Raw genomic sequence first — 19,305 nt, forward strand, 5'->3', positions numbered from 1 at the left:
ATAAAAATTATATTTTATTTATAGAAACGCAATCAAGCCTTTTACTTCAATCACATTCGTGTGATATTATTATTATCATTATATGTATAATAAACTCCGAAACTACTGGACCGATTTTAAAACTATTCTTTCGCCAATAGAAAGCTGCATTATCAAAGAGTAACATATGCTATATTTTATTCCCGTAATCCCACGGGAATGGGAACCACGTGTGTGAAACCGCGGCACACAATAGTTGGCCCTAGGACCAGAAATATATTCTTTAAGATTCTTTCTTGCGCAATTCAACATTAACTCTCTTTAAACAATTTCTAGGGACCGGCATGACATCAGAGGCCCTAGGCGTGTCGGTAGCGCCGTCGTTCTTCCACTCGTGCGTGTCGGACGGCAAGACCGCTACAATGGAGGACGTGCAGAGATTCAAGGTCAGTTGATTGTTCCGATCCGATCCGTCCTCGCATCTCGCCCGCTGCAACTATTGACTCGCTAAGTGGATAATGCAACGTTCCCGTGCGACTCGACGTATTGCTATTTATGGGCAAGCTGTAAAAGTTACTTAATAATCTTTAATAGCCCACTCAGATAAAGAGTTCATGCTTTACTGAGTTGTGCGCAATTTGTAATCGTATAAGTACTGTCAGATATAGGAGGTGGTCAAACCGCTACTGCTTTAGAACCCTGAACGCACAACGCAAAACTCATACTGGAGTTTCAAGGTCAGTTGATTGTTCCGATCCGATCCGTCCTCAAAACTCGCTCGCTGCAGCTATTGACACTTAGACACAAAGAGTTCATGTGTGCTGAGTTGTGCGTTTTGAGTTTTGCGTTCTACGCAATTTATAACTGTTTAATATCAGAGAAAGAAAGTGGTCAAACCGTGCTACTGCTAAAAAATCCGATCAGTTACGAGATCCGATCGGTCTTCAAATCTCGCACGCTGCAACTATTACAACTAAGTAGATAATGCAACGTTCCCATTAGACTTACTGTATTGCTATTTATGGACAATCCGTCAAAGTTGCTTAGTAATGATCTTTAAGAGTCCACACAGACAGAAATATTTTAGGTGTTCTGAGTTCTGCGTTTTGAGTTTTGCGTTCTACTCAACGTTTGTAAGTTTATACTGTCAAAGAACCCTGAACGCAGGATGCAAAATTCTTTTAGGAGGTTCAAGGTCAGTTGACTGTTATAAGAACCGATCCTTCCTCACATTTCATTATTGACTCTTAAAAGTTACCCTATTTATTATACCTAAATATTTCCTCAAGATCCAACTCAACCGGTCTTTCTAGTGGTTTAATCCACATTTTTCCTGGAACCTCGTAAAATGCGATGATGCTATTTACTATATTTGTGTTGTAAATATTGAAATCATGAACAATTTAAGATCTTTTGAGTGTCAACTAACCTATTGTTTATCCAAAATGCGTCATTGCGCACAGTCGTAGATTCTCATTCGTCTTTATCAGTACAGTAAAGATCTAACGAGTGTGTTATCACTTATCAGACTGAACAATTCAATACAAAATGCGGAGTTAATGGCTAATGCTTGAGGTGATCTGATAACTACAATCTGGTACCGGTTCTATACAACGTTATCGTTTACTGATGTTTTTTTTTAAACAATCGGGGAAGCTACGCATTTGGTTTTGATTCAAATGTCTTTTTAAATTTTTATAGGTGACTACGAATTTTTTAGTATATTCGACGTATTGTTATTAGATTTATAGATATTTTATTCTCTAAAGACGGGTTTGATTTAGTTTTATGTATAAGGTGACAGTACTTATGGTTTGTTAACACTATTTTCGACACTAGGCGATAATTTTTAAATTTTAGAAAGAATATCCTAAATTTTGGAATCGGCGAGGATCAAATCCGTGTCTTTACCTATTCCGGCAAAATTTACAACGACGATACAAGAGAAAATAACAAAATATACCTAAGTATTATGTAAAAATATGTCTATATTGTATTATATGAGTGAGTGTTAAATTCAGATATTACAAATTGTGTGGTTATTTAGATTTTCGTTGTTGCATTTAATTTTGGTAAACCATAAATATCCATAAATATTATTAGAAATAATATATTTACTTATTCTAGTTAAATTCTAGAAAATTACTATCCGACATTAAATGCAATACTAATACATACATTTATATTTTATACCTATGTGTTGGTGTTCCTATATACTACGTTTATATGTAAATAGCTTTACATAGTTATGCTTACTAATCTATTTAAATTACGCTGCCAAAGGCCGAAGTATCTGTAAGTATCACAATACGCACTAAGTAGTACATACGCTTTATTAGGTTAAGTTTTTTAACGAAGGCCACGCCAATGCGTTTGCATGGAATTTGCGTTCGGTGGGTATTTAAAGTTTATTGGTTTAAATGTGGACGGAAAAGTCCTAGTTTCGATACTTATCTGCACTATTGCTGTATTTACACTTAATGCAAAAGTTAAATATGTATAAGTTAAGTAAAAAATCTCTTACATTTTTACTTTATTCATGATGGCAAGATCAATATCATAATAATTCATGTCAATGAAATTTAATTAAAGTAAAAATAACGCATGTTTATTTTAAAAATATTACATTGAAACAAGAGGCCTATCTTTGCCTCATTCCCCGAGGTCCCAAAAGACCCTACGGCAATAAGAAAATGCCTTTATCTTTACGTAGAAAACAAACGAATTGGTGTGGCTTTGATGTAATTATTCTTAAACGTTATTGAACACAACCATTAAGATAGCGTCAATGTCGTTATACTAAAGAAATTCCTTATTAGCGTATCAAATTTCATCACCGTCATGCATATTCGTACTTATATTTATCCATACAGGTGCGTTCAATTATTTTGGATATATAAATGGCGTAACTAACACGACTTTGTTTTTTAAAAATACAAAAGTAAAACTGTCTTTCCTATCTGTCAAGGGTCCCATTTTGAACGAACAGAGATAGATTGACCTTTGGAGAATTATTTTGGCTGTCTTTTGCCTTTGTGTCTATTCACATTAATCTCCGAAACTATATTAGACAGATTTTAATGCTAGTTTCGTAGAAACAAGAAGTAAAACTTATATGTGGATTTAACAACATATAAGTTATATTTCATTAAAAACGTATAAATAGCAAAGCTTAACCAAAAAAAGGAACATAATCTCGTTATAAGTATAAATAGAAAAAATATTTTTAGATTTAGTCACGATTCGGCGTATCTTTTGAAGCATGATTTTTGTCTTGTAACATCTTGTAGAGTGTTGATAAGCGTTTGACTCACAAATTGAATTAGTTACTCATATCCCATCTCATCCTGACTCATCTAGCTTGGCGAATTTAATTTGAGCCACTAGACGGGAGTTTATTTTTAACGAACCATATATTTTTATGGCCAAAAACCAGTCTTTCTGCACTCATATATTTTTATGGTCGAAAAGTAGCCTTTTTGTACCGTAACATTACAAAGTTATGTAAGACGTTTACGATTATGCTTAAGAAAGGAGGTTGCATTTGATAGCCAGGTTTTGCTAATCAATAAACCTACCCACAGAATTTCATTTCATCATCTCCTGTACCTTATCCCACTTATGAGGGCTTGGTAAAATAAGTCAATTCGCTTTTATTATTCGTCAAATTATCATCTACTGTTACACACATGTCTTCTTTCACATACTCCAACTAATCGCCATTACATTATCGCTTAACCCCCAAAATATCATTTGGCAGGATTAAAATTCTTAGTCATTGTGTAAAGTTAAGACAATAGTGTAAACTGTTGGGACAAAAAGCAACCTTGAGAGTTGTCAATTTGCAATTCGTTTGAGAACACCGAATGTCTTCCGCTAAGTGAAATTTCCGCTTCTTTTTTTGTTCTTGCCATTGACCTTGGATGGTTGAGAAAAAGTATTTTAGACTTTGACTATTTAGATAAGATTTGTATATGTTGGCTTAATTATTATTAGTTATTATCTAACTTTTAGCACGTTTTGTTATACTACATACAAATATGCTATATTTCTTTTTATTTTTGGATAAATTAAAAAAAAATATATCCGCGATTTTTCAAATTTCCTTTATCTATCTTTGTGATTAATGTACGAAATTTGATCCAAACTATGTCACCCGGTATTGAGATCACGAAACATCTAAGTAATAGCTGACTCGGAAAACATTATTCTGTCATGTGAATTTATTTCATACAACACTACTAAAATCGCGTTAAAAAAGGAGGGGCTATTGTCATAGCTACCAAATATACAAAATAAATTTGATTAAAACCGGCAGAGCCGTTTCGGAGGGGTGCGACCAAGCGTATTAGAATGTATGACTGTATGTTTATGTTAAGATTCCGCGCGCATGCATAACTGCTACATTATAAGTTAATGAATATTTATTTTGTATGCTTAATACACACATCACTTAGCTGTTACATAAAACGCACTATACCCAAGATGCACTCGTATGTAATCGTAAAATAAACGCATTAAATCATTTGCGCACTTTTAACGTGACGCAACTTCCTTATGGCTCCCCTACACGAGCGTGATAGACTACCACGTAATAAATAATTATTTTTTAATTACTATTTACACTGAAAAACATTCACGTTCATCACATGAATATTTTCTAGTGTTCCAGAAACTTCTGTTAAGTATGACACAATGTCTATGTCGAATTAGCTTATTGGACGCCTAGTTCATTCATTAAACACAAACATTCAACGAAACGTTTAAGGAAGAGAAAGGGGAATATTGGTCACTGTTAAAAGAAAACTCAGAAGCATGTCACTTAAAAAAAATCTTAATACATGGTCACTTTTTCCTTATCCCAAAAGTGCTCAATATGACAAAAGAAGTTCTCACTTCAAATGTAGTCGTTCCTTTAAGGAAACATCTGTAATAGAAATCTGAAAGGTTCCAACTGATATCAGGTGGCGACACGTATAATGCGGCAACTCATCGAGCAGTTCAGCGCGGGCGATCTGTTCGGGAGGAACAACTACGAGTACTACGCGCGCGTCACCGGCCGCATACTGCGGGTGCGCGACGAGTGGATCTGCTCCTTCAGAGACCCGCCTCCCCCGCGACACCACCGCGACCAGGAGGCCTACGCTAGTGAGTCTATAGTTGTTGTGACACTATACCATCGAGCAGGCAGTACGGGAGATCTGTTCGGAGAAACAACTACGAGTACTACGCGCGAGTCACCGGCCGCATACTGCGAGTGCGCGACGAGTGGATCTGCTCCTTCAGAGACCCGCCTCCCCCGCGACACCACCGCGACCAGGAGGCCTACGCTAATGAGTTTATAGTTGTGACACTATACCATCGAGCAGGTAGTACGGGCGATCTGTTCGGGAGGAACAACTACGAGTACTACGCGCGAGTCACCGGCCGCATACTGCGGGTGCGCGACTTGGACGCGATTGGATTTGTAAAGACGTTTCTTAGCTAGTCATGTATTGTCATCAGAACTTAGAGCGTGTGCAAAATTTCAGCCTAATCGAAAACCGGGAAGTGGGTCAAATTGAGATTGAAAGATTTTCTTACATACACAAGCGAAGCTAATATAAAGCGTTTAAAAAAACAGTTTTTTTTTAAATATTAATGAATTTTTAACATTGTGAATACTTACTCAACTTTCACATCAAAACCGTAAAGCGTAAAAGCAAAGTAATTAAGTGCTTATGAAACTCATTTCAATTAGGTACACTGCAAAGCTAAGGAAATCTTTGCGGAAATAAGACCTCTGCTACATTTATGCTATGCATAACCGCTAGAATAATATCCTGTTCTAACTTCCAGCTATTTTACAGCACATGTTTTGCTAGGAAATGAAAACATGTAAGTTCAAATATTCAATATTTTATTATAGAACTTGATTTAGACACTTCGGGTATTCAGGATTTTTTGTCACCTATCCGAGACGTCTCAGATAGGTGGGTTGTTTACTTGGAAAGAATATAGTTTATTCAACTAATTGGGTGCTTTGCGACGTCGTACCGGAACGCTAAATCGCTTGGTTGTGTTATCCGGTTCGGTAGTACATAAAATTTAAAGTTACATAAACATTATATTTCAAATTGAAATGCTCAAATTTATGTAATATGCTGAGTTGGTTACAACTGAGAGATACCTAAATAACTCTGTATAAACTTATAATTGAGTCTTAAGTACTGGCATTTGCTCCGACGCATAAACTTAAATTTAACAAGTTTAACTTAAATGTCACGAAAATTACGAATTTTACACACAATTCCGAAACATATCGCCTTATTATCTTATTAAAACATTCTAGGTCATCAAATTAAATAGTTAATAACCACGACGATTAAATCCTACCGTTGAAATTGCAATGGATCCTCTCCTTAACAACCGCATATACAAACTTTTTTGTTCCTTCACCGTTTAAAACACGTGATATTTAATTTCTTAATTAAAGCAATTTTTAAGGCCCTAGCTGCGTTAAGATTTTTATCTACTAATCTATTTCTTTCGTCCCATTGTAGCCATATTTATGCTATCTCTATAAAATAGCTAATGTAGTCAAAATTTCCCATCCAGCGTATCCCTGCGACTCGCTAGATGTGAAAATCCCCTAATTCCATCTAAATATAGTTTTTGAGATGGTTTATTTTCAAAGAAATTTAAAAACACATGTACTATGTAAGAACAATAATAATAAATAATTAACCCGATTCCTACGGTACCAGTTACAAAGGATTATTTGTGACGGTCGTAAAAGCATTCCCGACCATCACAATTAACGAGTTATTAACTCGTTAATTCTTCGCCTCAAAGATCAAATCTTGTTGTCGCAATTGCTTTGGACTAATTGATACGGACATCTTGTTGCAATTTTCATGTGAAATTGTTAATGCTTCTTGGAGAGTCGGTATACAGTATCTTTACTATATCTGTACTAATATTTGGAGTTTGTTTGTTAGTTTGAACACTAACTAATCTCAGGAATTACTGGTCCGAGATGATTTGATTTTTGTGGTGTTGTAGGGGATATCTCAGGATCTACTGAATCATTCCCCGTATTTTCACAGAAACGGGAACTATGCGGGTGAAACCGCGGGTCGTCGGCTAGTATACTATACATCTAAGTGATCATTTTAACCCATGAATCCAAATCAAGACCTCAAGATCTGTAGCTATATCGACACTAAAAGTATTTTTCATAAGATTTTAATAATTTGGAATATTTTTTTCTATTCTTCGCGAAAAACCGACGATTCGCGCCAATGTCACTCAGTTTTAACAGAAAAACCTCTCCACACCGAAATCGAAGCGTTCTCGCGTAAGAGAAGAAGAAGAAAAACTTTATTGAACACAAAACAAATTATTACAAACAGAAGATAGAAAACAAGAAAAATTGCACACAAAACAAAGGAGTTTCTTTTGGGTCTGAGTGATGTTGACACTTTGATTCGTCGATTTTTAGTCATCGAGAATTCGAGAATGTAATCAATTATTCACTGTTAAAATAATGAAGTTCCCCAAAGTAATGTCTCCTTCCATTCAAGAGCTTATTAATCAATTTCAATGCATTTCACGTTCATTCATTTTCCTCAATTTGCACTATTGGTTTTTAGTAGATTTTCGTCTTATCTAATCATGTCTCGCGCCTTGAGAGTCATAAAGATTTCATTGCGACCTTGATCTTTTTGTTTCCAGATAATTATTCGAGCGTTACAGTTTTTTATTTCACTCATTTTTATTTCGCTTTCGGTCAAGGTTGTCACTCTTTACCAGTATAAGTAATTTGTTTTTTGTGAAACTTATGCATGAAAGCATCCATCCATTAATTCCTGGATTAGGTTCATCTATCTAGTCGAGTAAGTACTAGGTAGTTATATTTTATATTTAAGGTTGTTTTTTCGAGGGAATACTTTGCGTCATAATAGAGGCGTTTTGGGTAAATTTCTCAGCTAGATAAATATTTTTAGCTTTTATATTGCCTGGCTCCGGTCTCGTAGATAGGTCTTAATGACCTATTTGTACCGCCAAGTTCCCAGTTCCGGTATGATGCCGAGAAGAATAAAATTACACTTCGTTATCAACATATGCCGAATATGGTTATATTCGGCTCAATGCTGAGCTTAAGTCTCCTCTCACAATGAGAGGGGTTTGGACAATAGTCCACCACGCTGGCCCATTGCGTTTTGGCAGACTTCACACGTGCAGATAATTAAGAAAATTCTCTGGTATGCAGGTTTACTCACGATGTTTTCAGAATACACTTAGCTCTTTCAAACCATTCACCATCATAAACTATGCTAAGATATAGTTAAAAAAAAATACACGCTTTGATTTTCTGCTTCAACTGCGTTCTTAGATAGTTTAGGCGTGAATTGTCTGTAAAAGTGAAGGATTAAACAAAGCCTTTAAAGCTGATAGACTTGAAAATAGCAGCTGTTGAGTTTCTATTTGGTTTTTTTACTGGACTATAGGGAGTAGAGCTTTTTTTATTTGAAAAAGAGTATTTGGCATATTTTAAACATGACCAATATCCCCTCAAACTAGTCGGAAAAGACTGTTGCAGTTCGTTCCATGTACGATGGTTGATGGATAATAGTACGTAATATGAACGTCATACAGGCGACTGTCACTGTACCCATGCTATCTGAAAAATACTTAAGAAGTGGGTACGAAAATAGTCCAGCGAGCGAGGATCCAAACCACGACCTCTCAGTGATGAGTCCGGCTTTTACCGCTGACCTATTGAGGCTTTAAATAGGCTTGACTTTTAAAAGTGCTTGTAAACCGATGCCGTCAAAAATTGACAAATAACTGTCTTGTTACAGGGCAATTGTCATTAGAAGCGGAGAAAACATGGTTGCAATGCGAATGCGACCGTTGGGGTAACAAGTTCAATTTAGAAGGTAAGGAAACCATACGATACTATATAATAACATAATAGTTGAGTGGGTGCAGTAAGCCGATGTTGTGACACCGTTGGCTTTATAGTACAGGATCCGGGGAGCAGTTTTACAATTGACTATCAAGTTATTTTTCCGTGAGTAGCTTCATCTTGATGAGACTCTCAACTTTTATATTCACGAGAATTCTTGATTCTGGTAGCTAACAGGGTTACTGGGTAATAAAATATTGTGAGCTTAGGAACGAGACGTACCACACAATTTGTAGGACATTGTGGCTGTTATATAACTATTAATTAAGCAACAGTAAAAAACAGCTGGTTAGTAATAACTTTTGATGACCTCGTTACTGATACAAGTTGAGAGTAAGGTAGTTACCTATCTTAGGAAACAGAAGGGAAAATGAATAAAAATAATAAACTAGAATGATTTATTTACGGCAGAGTTTCACTTTACACTGTTGTCACTATACAAAAATCGGTTCGAATGATGTTCGCAGTGACTTTAATTAGACTTGTTGGCCTGTACCGCCATTTTCTTATCCCTTCCATGATGACGTCGTATCGCTACTCTTCTAACACCTGCTTTACCTGAATCTGAACAATTTTCTATATTAATATTATAAAGAGGAAAACTTTGTTTGTCGTACATATAAAAGTTGAGCGTCTCATCAAGATGAAGCTACTCACGGAATATTAACTTGATAGTAATTAATTGTAAAAATGCTCACCGGATCCTGGACTATTACTGATTGTTTATGCTATAGATATACTATAGGATGATTATTGGTATTTTTGAAGTGATAACTTCTTGTGGGAGAGAAAACCCTCTTCGTAACGTAATGCGTTACGGCGTCACTTGGTGTAGCTTCTCTTTCTCACACGCATACGGCAGCAGGTTAAAGTTATCACTTATATCAAGCGTCCTGAGACGTACGCGTTTTTTTATATCTATGGAACTACAGCGTTAGAAGGATTTTCTGAAAACTCGGTGTTAAAATTGCATATTTCCGCAGGTCGTGACAAACCAAACGCACACTAAGTCCAAGTTTAAGTTGTATAAATGCAAGTTTTATTAAGTTTTCGTTTAGTAAGATATTGTTTGGTGAGTCAAGTTTTACGATAATCATACTTAATGTCACATTTTCGATACTTGCATTGGCATTGCATATTATGTAATAGTAATTTGTCACATAGTTTCATTATTAACTGGGCGTGGAATATGGTAGCACTGTTCATCAGATAGTAAACAACGAATAACACCAGTACCTATAATTGTATCTGTATTAAAATAATTTACTAATAATATTCACAAATTAAGCACTATTTTGGAATAATTACACTGTTTAAAATGTAGACATATTTTATATGTATTTTACTATCGCATTTCAAATGTGCAGTTTTCTATATTTGCTTTTTAATGTATTTAAGAATAAAAAATATTGTGTGCGTCGAATTCATGTACAAAACTTAATGAATATACATTACAGACAATCCGAAATGTGGTTCAGTCCTCAATTTAAAAAACAATTTTAGATTCAGCCTAGAGATAACTATCTGATACAATCCTATTACTATTTCGAATTTATGAGACTAAAATGGAGTATTAATAATATTAGAAAAGGTAAAATCTTTCTAATATACATTATTAAATCAAGTACATTCTCGGTACTCAGAATTTGTCTCATAAAAAGCAAAATCAAAAAGGTATTTTATACAGGTTAAATCCCTTGAATTTTTCTCACGACTGACCAAACTCGGAAAGTATTTAATTCATGATGAACTTCCGCAAAGTAGCGCCTGCTTATATCCAAATTCGGGAAGTATCAGTGACATATCAATCCCAATGTTAATTCATATTTAAAAAGTTTTATTGCAATAAAAGGTGCAACTTTTTCAGTAGGTTATCTGCTCATTCGTTCTCATACCAAAGTCATAATTAGGGCTATTTTAAATGGTAAATGTTATTAATCTTTGTCAGGGTTGTCAAAATCAGAGGAGAGTCAGTCAGTGCCAACAACAGTAGTTTCTTTATTTACTTTTCTTTATTACCAAAGAAACAATTATGACAATTTGAAAGCGTAAATGCCATAAATCTTTGACAGGGTTGTCGAAATCGGAAGAGTGTCAGTCAATGCTAACTTGTTCTCATACCAAAGGCAAAATTAGGACTATTTTGAAGGGTAAATGTCATTAATCTTTGTCAGGGTTGTCAAAATCGGAGGAGAGTCAGTCAAGGCCAACAACAGTAGTTTCTCTACTTACTTTTTCTTTATTACCAAAGTAATAATTATGACTATTTTAAAGCGTAAATGCCATGAATCTTTATCAGGGTTGTCAAAATCGGAAGAGTGTCAGTCAATGCCAACGTTGATGGGTGCGGTGGGCGGCACGGGCGCTGGCGCAGGGCTCGGCATCATCCCTGAGCACAGTCTGCTGGACTCCTGCACGCGTCTGTCTATTTCTCTTGAGGAGAGCATTTTCAAGGTAAACTTTATTACTACTACAAGTAGCGGCGTATAAGGCTAACGCTGAACGAAACGCGGAGGAGATAGGATATACGGGTAGAATTGGCTGCTCCTAGACTATTTTGTTCCTGCTCCTCATTCTTGCGTCGTATTCCTCATTACTGAGGGTCGTGACCCCTAACACAAGTTTGCTTCTTGACGATGTTGCACCTTTTGTGACTTGCTGAGCCTCGTCACGCCATCAGTAGCGTTTCCGTTTAGAGAGACCTGATGTCAAATCTCTTCAACAATATTTGACACCCCACTAAATATATATATAAATCCCAAAGCCGATCAAGTGTATAACTGACTCAATTATGCTTTGCCGCACGATACAGGGGTGTGACCATAATATGACTTTTTTAGTATAATTTAGGCTTTATAAACGGCTTTCCAGGTGTCCGTGAGCTCATCATCACAATCGTCTCGCAGCAACTCCAGCCCGCACATGACTCTGGAGGAGCTGCGCGCCATCAACAAGTACGCGGAGAGCACCAAGAGCCTCTCCTACCTGCCGCAGGTAAACGCCGCTGCGAAAATGCTTCTGTGAACTTATGTTGTTCAGTAGAACTTCATCTAATTTGAAACGATCATCGGATGCTACTTATTTTTTTTTTTTGCCAAAATTTAATGGAAGTAAACGCATTTAAACATAAAAATAACTTACAAAATGTGTTAACAATTGATGAAGTTACGAAATAATAAACAACAAAAATCAAGAAGAAATATGTACGCGTCGAATTGAGAACCTTCCAGTTTTTAAAGTGAGCCTCAATAGCTCAACGGTAAGCGCAGTCGGACTCATCACCGAGGGGTGGTGGTTCGATCCTCGCCCCGTTGGTCTATTGTCGTACCCACTCCTAATACAGTCTTTTCCGACTAATGGATGGGAATGGGAATATTGGTCATATTAAAAAAAAAGATGTGGCAAATATTCTTTTTTTTTTTAAAGTCAGAAGATCTTTTAAAGTTTAATTAAGGTGTAAGTTTTTACTTTATCCAAAAAAAAAATCTGAAACCTCAAAACTCTCGAATCTCGTGACTTTGGATCTTCTAAAACTATTTGCAATAAACCACGCGGTGATTTTAATGTGTTGCTATATTTTTTTTCTCATTTTTTGGAAGGTTTTGATTTAATCTGTGGCATCCGATGATTTCGGTAGATAAAACTAAGTGTACTACGTTTTAGAATATTTCCCTTTATTTAGACTACTCTCAGCTCCTGTTGCTAATCTTTTTAAATCGATTCTATGAAATGTGTTTGTATATTTGAAAAATCCCTCTCATCATTAGAAAAATAACTTTTTATTATTGAAGGTTTTGTGTAATTTTATAGTATTCGAGTACTTTAGCAAAAAAGAGATTTTGCAGGAAAAGAAAATATTTTCAAGGGGTTTATTTTATATATAATATGTTTGAATTCTAGCGCACACTAAAGGATTGGTTGTTCTTAAAGAAATGGTGATGAGATTTAACCCTAAAACGCCTGTAGCAAATGAAAAAATGCGATTCCCTGTTTATTTACTTGTTTTCTGTTTCTGGGTATGAACCATTAGTTAAAATTTAGCGGATTACGTTTTTCTAAGCAAGCAATGTGGTTGCCAAGATGTAGTTGGTTAATTTTTAAAAAGAAAAAATTTATATTTTTTTAGATATAAAATGTTTTCTCTCTTGAATCTATAGCGTTCTTCGACAGCGAAAAACGATGTTTTAATTAATCAATGTGAGTCTGGAATTCATATCTATCTCTCTTTGTCTAACACCATACTATAGATAGAGAGAGATAGAGACGCATTGGATATTCATACTGACGAGTTTAAAACACATCGGTACTAAATAGCGCTACTGAAAACATACATTTTGTTAATTTGGTACCTACACCTTTCAACATTCATGTTTTGTTAATTTGATACAATGGTTCATACTCCAGGATGCATGTAAAATATCTGTTTTCTCTTGACATAACTACATAGGGTGATTTTCTGTCTTTTAGTTAGATTCTTGTGTGGATTGGATTAAAAGCAACGCTTGTTAGTTGATATGCAAATTTGATGTGTATATTATTTTCTAAACAAAAATGAAAAAAAAAACAATAACTTAAAAACATATATATATGATTTGTAAATTTTAAAATGTAGCAGAATCCGTGTGATAGTAAACAACTGCCGATGGAAAATCTTATTTACTTTTTCGTTCGACCAGACATATTTCTAGTAATAGAGTACTGACCTTTTGCGTGGCAAATGGTATTAAAACTTGTTAAAACAATAATATTAGTCATGTGTTTTAAGCATGACCCTTTCCCCTCCAACCTGACATTCTCGTAGGAGTGGGTACAACAATAGTCAAAAGGTTTTAGTATAAATATAATCCAAGATTTCTTGATTTCGAGTCAAACCCTTTAGCCTAGAGCTTTTTAACTTTAGGCTTATCAAATTATCACCAGTATCTCTTCGTTTCTGTGATCTTGATCATGTATTTATCAACAAATCTATAAATATCCTAGAAGTAAATTATTGTGGTTTAGTAAAATGATAAATAAAAAAAAGGAATTTATCTAAATCGGCGTTAACAAATTATTCAAAAAAATTTTTGTCAATTTGTGGTTGTGTTTTCATAATATTATATATAAGAATATCAAATAATATTAATCATATAAATATTACTTTTTAACAGTAGTTATTAATACTTATATTGTTGTTGGTAACAGTTACTAACGATTTTGTAGTTGTCTAATATTAATCTATTAACTTTCTAATGTTTCTAACATTTATTTAATTTTAACATATTATGCTATCGATAATATCGTAATAGGTCGGTAGTTTAAAAAATAATTGATCTTACTAAATCTGTATTCTTATCTAGGAAGGAAAATCTTACCTTTTTGATGTTATACAGTATATTAATTACAATGTGTAGCATTAAAATTTAATTATAGGAAGGTTATGAAATTAATAATGATCCTTTAAAACGATATGACGTCACTTTTATTGATACAATGTTTTGTATATAACCACAAGTAAATAAGCACTCAGGTTAACAGTATAATAGCTCGCCCGTATATATAAACAACCTTCAGTATGGTTATAGTAGATACAGCATGCCTGATACACATAATATGTCCGAAACAAAAGCGAATTGGCTATTTGAATAAGAATTTTACTGTCAAAATTTATTCTGCAACGCAGTATAGAAAATTATAATTATAGAACCACACATGTAAGTGTGGTTCTGTAATTACAGGACAATAACACATGCAAGATAGCTTTCACAACCATGCTACGCCACATAAATCCATGCAAATACATTGTATTTGTGTCAATATTCTCAAAAGCTATAGAATCCCTGAAATTTGATGTGCGAACTGTGTAGATTTGTTGTTCTTTGTGCATTCAAAAATGCCTGTTTCTGCGATATATATAACCAGTACGCCTATGCGGCAACTATATATCTTGTAAAGACAAAAAGACATATTGTCGACCAACGCAACGGATAATAGATAATATTATAAAGCTGAAGAGTTTGTTTGTTTGAACGCCCTAATTTCAGGAACTACTGATCTGATTTGAAAAATTCTTTCAGTGTTAGATAGCCCATTTATCGAGGAAGGCTATAGGCTACATATTATCCCCGTATCTACGGGAACGGGAACCCGCAGGTGAAACCACGCGACGTCTGCTAGTAGCTAGATATTTTCGAGTCTACCGCTTTTGGTCGGCATTTGTCTTTCTTTTGTCTCGATAGATGTCGTGGTACGCATGTTAGGTCTACTAATGTTTCAAAGCCTACTATTATAAGAAAAGTTGATATGATAAAGCCAATAGCCATACTGAGGTTGTTTACATATGCGTCGCGAGCGGGTGTCGGTGTAGCGGTAACGGTAGGGCGGTCCCGGGCGCCCGGTGCGTAGGTGCACGAGCGGCAGCGGGCGCGGATGCGGACGCGCTCCGAGTGGTTCCTGCAGCCCGCCGCCTCGCTGGACGCGGCCCGCTCGCGCGCAAGTACGCCACCGCCCCCGCCGCCCTCGCCCCTGGCCCTCCCGCCTCCGCCTCCGCCACCGCCCCCGCGCCCGCCCGCAGCGTGCGCGCAACGCGACGAGAGCACCGCTCTATACGTGCTCGTCGCCTGCCTTGAGTTTTTGTTTTGAAATCGGATGCCTCGTGCCACCGGTACTGAGATCTTGTGTTTTGAGGACTAACGGTGGGGACGCTTCTCTTTCGGACGCTTTATGTTGTTTTGTTTGGATTGGTTTATGTCAGATGCACATTTGTAACACCTCACGCGGCGTGTACATACGATCAGGTTGATCATTGTGTCGATTGAGGTAGTACAAATGTGTTAGTTTATTAATTTGTTACTGGGTTGACAAAAGCTGACAAGACAGTTATATATTTTTTTGATTATTATTTAATCGTAATTAAGTCGTGTTTATTGTAGAAAAAAATACATTTTATGTAAATAAATAGGTATGTATTTATGTATGGGTTAAGTTTTTATTGTTGGTGGTTATGGGCTGAATCGATGAATAAGACACGAGTATATTTATGTACATGTTATTGTAGTATTTTTTATACCTATTTTTTATATTTTTTCAAGTTCTATATTATGATTTCTGTTTATTAGTAGTAGTAGTCTCTTTGACGGAATCTATGCCCTTTGTTCTAGGTTGAGGTAGTTTGTATATATTTATTTTAATATGAATATAACGTTATTATGTATATTTTTATTATTATTTTTGAGCCGAAAGGGAGACGTTTCCTACGCTTCATTAACTCAATAAATGGGCAAAGGTGGTTGCTTTTCCTTTTTCCAGCTTTATGCATGCAGTGTTACAGCTTTCTGTTATGCACGTTTTCTACACGTTTGGTGTTTTTGTTTTGATTGGCATACATTTAATTATAATCTTTGGGTTTTCATAAATCATGCGCGTATCTTTTATTCTCTAATCAACAGTGAAATATTAATGTTTAGATATATTTAAAGATTCTCAGTGATGACGTAAAATTGAAACAAGAATCGCTACAACTCGAACCATAGCCATATTTGTCGACTGTATGTTTAATGCGGTTCGCAGTTACTCAGGACGCATACAAGTTATAACCTTATTCACACTAATAATATAAAAGCTAAAGTCTGTGTTTAGCCGTTAGCTAAAACAGCTGAACCGATTAAGAGGAATTTTAATGCAGTCATAAATAGAACGTAGGAGCTGAACATAGGCTACTTTTTATCACGGAAAATCCAGGTTCCTGTGGGAAACAGTTCCGCTGGTATTTAGTAAAGTTTTATCGCTTTACTAACATTACATAGATTTTGTTGAAATGCAGATATTTACACGTAAAGGAAAAACACATACATTTACATTTAAATATGATTAACACGATAAATTTATTTTGAATCTTCACAAATTAATGTTCATATTGCACTCCTACATGCCTGTTACTGTATGTATAGGTAGGTATTATTTAATTATTTCCAATACAAAAAAAAACTAAATTTTACTATGGCAATATTTTTGAAAAAGTTGACATAAATAAATAATTCCAATTCTTATTGGATCACATATTTTTTACCTAAAAATCTACAATATTGATAGCACCGATTTCTGTGTTCTATCTGCCTTAGTTTTCGTGTTCATTCAAACATTACAATTCAAGTGCTTTTTTTAGAATTTAAACTATCTAATTAGTTTTACCTATATTTCAGTGAATTATAAAACACGGCTAAAATCAATGTGATTATTGTTGGAGTATGCCTGATTAGTTTCAAAACCATACAGCATACATTTTGGCTACTTTGTTGCATTACAAGCTCATGACTAAAGTCCCTGAATAGATTCAAAACTAGTCAGAAAAAGTCTGACAAAAACACGTGAGTTTTAGCAGTGTTTATTTAATTATTAATGAAATTGCTATATATGGCCTTTAGGATCACACCCGGCTATGTTCAGTTGAGCTACTTCATTCATTTACTTATGCATTGTGCTTCGATTGATCGCTCAAAGAGAACTTGCTCGATGTTGTGTTATTTAGGACCGCTTTCACTACCCTCTGATAAGTGATGGATAGTCTAACTGTAAGTTTTGCCATTATCTTACTTTATGTCAAATGCCAAAGACGAAACTTGTGAATAAGCTAGTCCATAGATTCCCGAAGTGCTTCAGGTGGACCCCAGGGGTCTACGAAAGACTCGGCAGGGATCTACGTTGACCTGTCAGAAATGGGGGTTCACGATTCGTAAGCAGAGGTACACGAAAATTTGACTTGTTTCATACCGAATGGGGAGTTTTGTAAATAAAATTATTTATGAATTGATTGTTTCCTTGTCCTGTGAGTAGATATAAAAAATTAAATTTAGCTGATTCAGTAGTTTGAAATAACTTATTCCCTGGACTATTTTACTTTTTGTCATTTAATCTCAAAACAGTCAATTGATTAATAAAGTAATTAATCAATTCTCACTTTTTTTTACTGTTATTTCGTGGTGGCTGTTGATTCAGCTGTGACGAAAATTTCCATAGGTGAATCTAATATTTTTAGAAAAAAAATTTTGGGAACCTCTGAGCTAGTGTAATCGTTAGTTTTGTCACTTTCTTACTTTATGTCAAATGACAAAGACAAAACTTGTAAATAGACTAGACACAGACACTTATCAAAAGGTGGTAAAACGAGCCCTTTAGAGTTGGTATAGCTCTATATATGTTGTGTGTATTGAGTTAAATGTTTGTTACACACACATTAAATTATTGTATGTAGAATCAGAGCAGTTTGTTGTAGCAAAAATATAAAGAGTTTTTTTTAATTAGATCGTCGCGAAAGTTGAATGTATGTACCTATAAGCTATGAACGATTTGTTTTAATATCATTAAAAAATATTGAAAAGTTAACAGCGTGGGGACAACTGCTACTTAAAACCACTATAAAAGCAATTTTGTTGCTCCCTTCAAAATATAAGGATATTCTTGCCAATTTTCAGCATTAAACTACTTCGTTTAGGCAAAGCTTAATACTTTTTGTATTTCGGTACGCTCACTGCTCGAGACTCTATGTACACTACATGCGTGTAAGATCACAAACACAAAAATATAATTTATTCAAGTTACATCATTACATAATTTATTTAAGTTACATGATGAATTTCAGGGTTAACGTACAGAAATACAAATAACTGATTTGTTATATTGTGATCTTACGCTCACTGTTAAGTGTGTAATTGAGCAGTTTCGCCAGAAGTACAGTTTGAGGTGTAAGATATTTATTTGTGTGTAAACTACTTAGAATACGCATTTTATCACTGTGGCAATATTTCGCTTACTGTAGCAGATAACTAGTAAATTAAAACATGCGTTTACGTTGGCTCGTAGACCAGTAATGGTACACGCAAGCGGGCTTAAGAAATAATTTAATAATAATAATAATTTTAATATAGCTATTTCTGCCCCATCACAACGAAATGTATGCTATCTCTTTCATTGCGATGGAACGAAAGAGAGATAGGCATGTAGTCATAATTAACTTATGGTATATTTTGGCCTCAAAGAGAGTAAATTGGCCTTTAAATTTAAGGTAAATAAACCAATCAGTTTACTAAGCAATGACGTATCACGTGACCTTGCGACATTCTAATTGGTTTTTTGCGTTTCTCTGTTTCAGTTAGCCTGTAGCTTGAAACCAATCGTTATAGAATGACTTTGTAAGCCCAAACTGTACATCTGTAGAGACTGGCTGTTGAGGTTGACATTCGAAAAGCGTTGAATTTGGTCCTACTTGGTTATTTTTGGAGATTAATATGATGATGCACTAACATTAGTCTTTTCAAACTATTTATGCAACTTTATGACCAAAAAAGTTTTCAGAGAAAAGGTTTTGAAATTTGGGTGATATATCTAATGGGTTAAGA

General features: G+C 35.1%; 1 protein-coding gene across 6 annotated transcripts in view; it reads left to right on the forward strand.

Moving 5' to 3' along the window:
• Positions 1 to 19,305, forward strand: part of LOC112050669 (rho GTPase-activating protein 20) — a 46,926-nt gene that overhangs the window by 17,096 nt on the left and 10,525 nt on the right. For 2 of the 6 annotated variants that reach the window (XM_052888327.1, XM_052888328.1), the window contains 6 exons: positions 316 to 425; positions 4,944 to 5,127; positions 8,826 to 8,903; positions 11,232 to 11,386; positions 11,804 to 11,926; positions 15,317 to 15,575. In XM_052888327.1, coding sequence (XP_052744287.1) covers positions 316 to 425; positions 4,944 to 5,127; positions 8,826 to 8,903; positions 11,232 to 11,386; positions 11,804 to 11,926; positions 15,317 to 15,553 — 887 coding nt within the window. In that variant the 3' untranslated portion in view covers positions 15,554 to 15,575. The other 4 variants (XM_052888329.1, XM_052888330.1, XM_052888331.1 and 1 more) reach the window with 4 other exon arrangements.

The sequence above is a fragment of the Bicyclus anynana genome, chromosome 22, assembly GCF_947172395.1.
Source record: "Bicyclus anynana chromosome 22, ilBicAnyn1.1, whole genome shotgun sequence".
NCBI classification, from domain to species: Eukaryota; Metazoa; Arthropoda; class Insecta; order Lepidoptera; family Nymphalidae; genus Bicyclus; species Bicyclus anynana.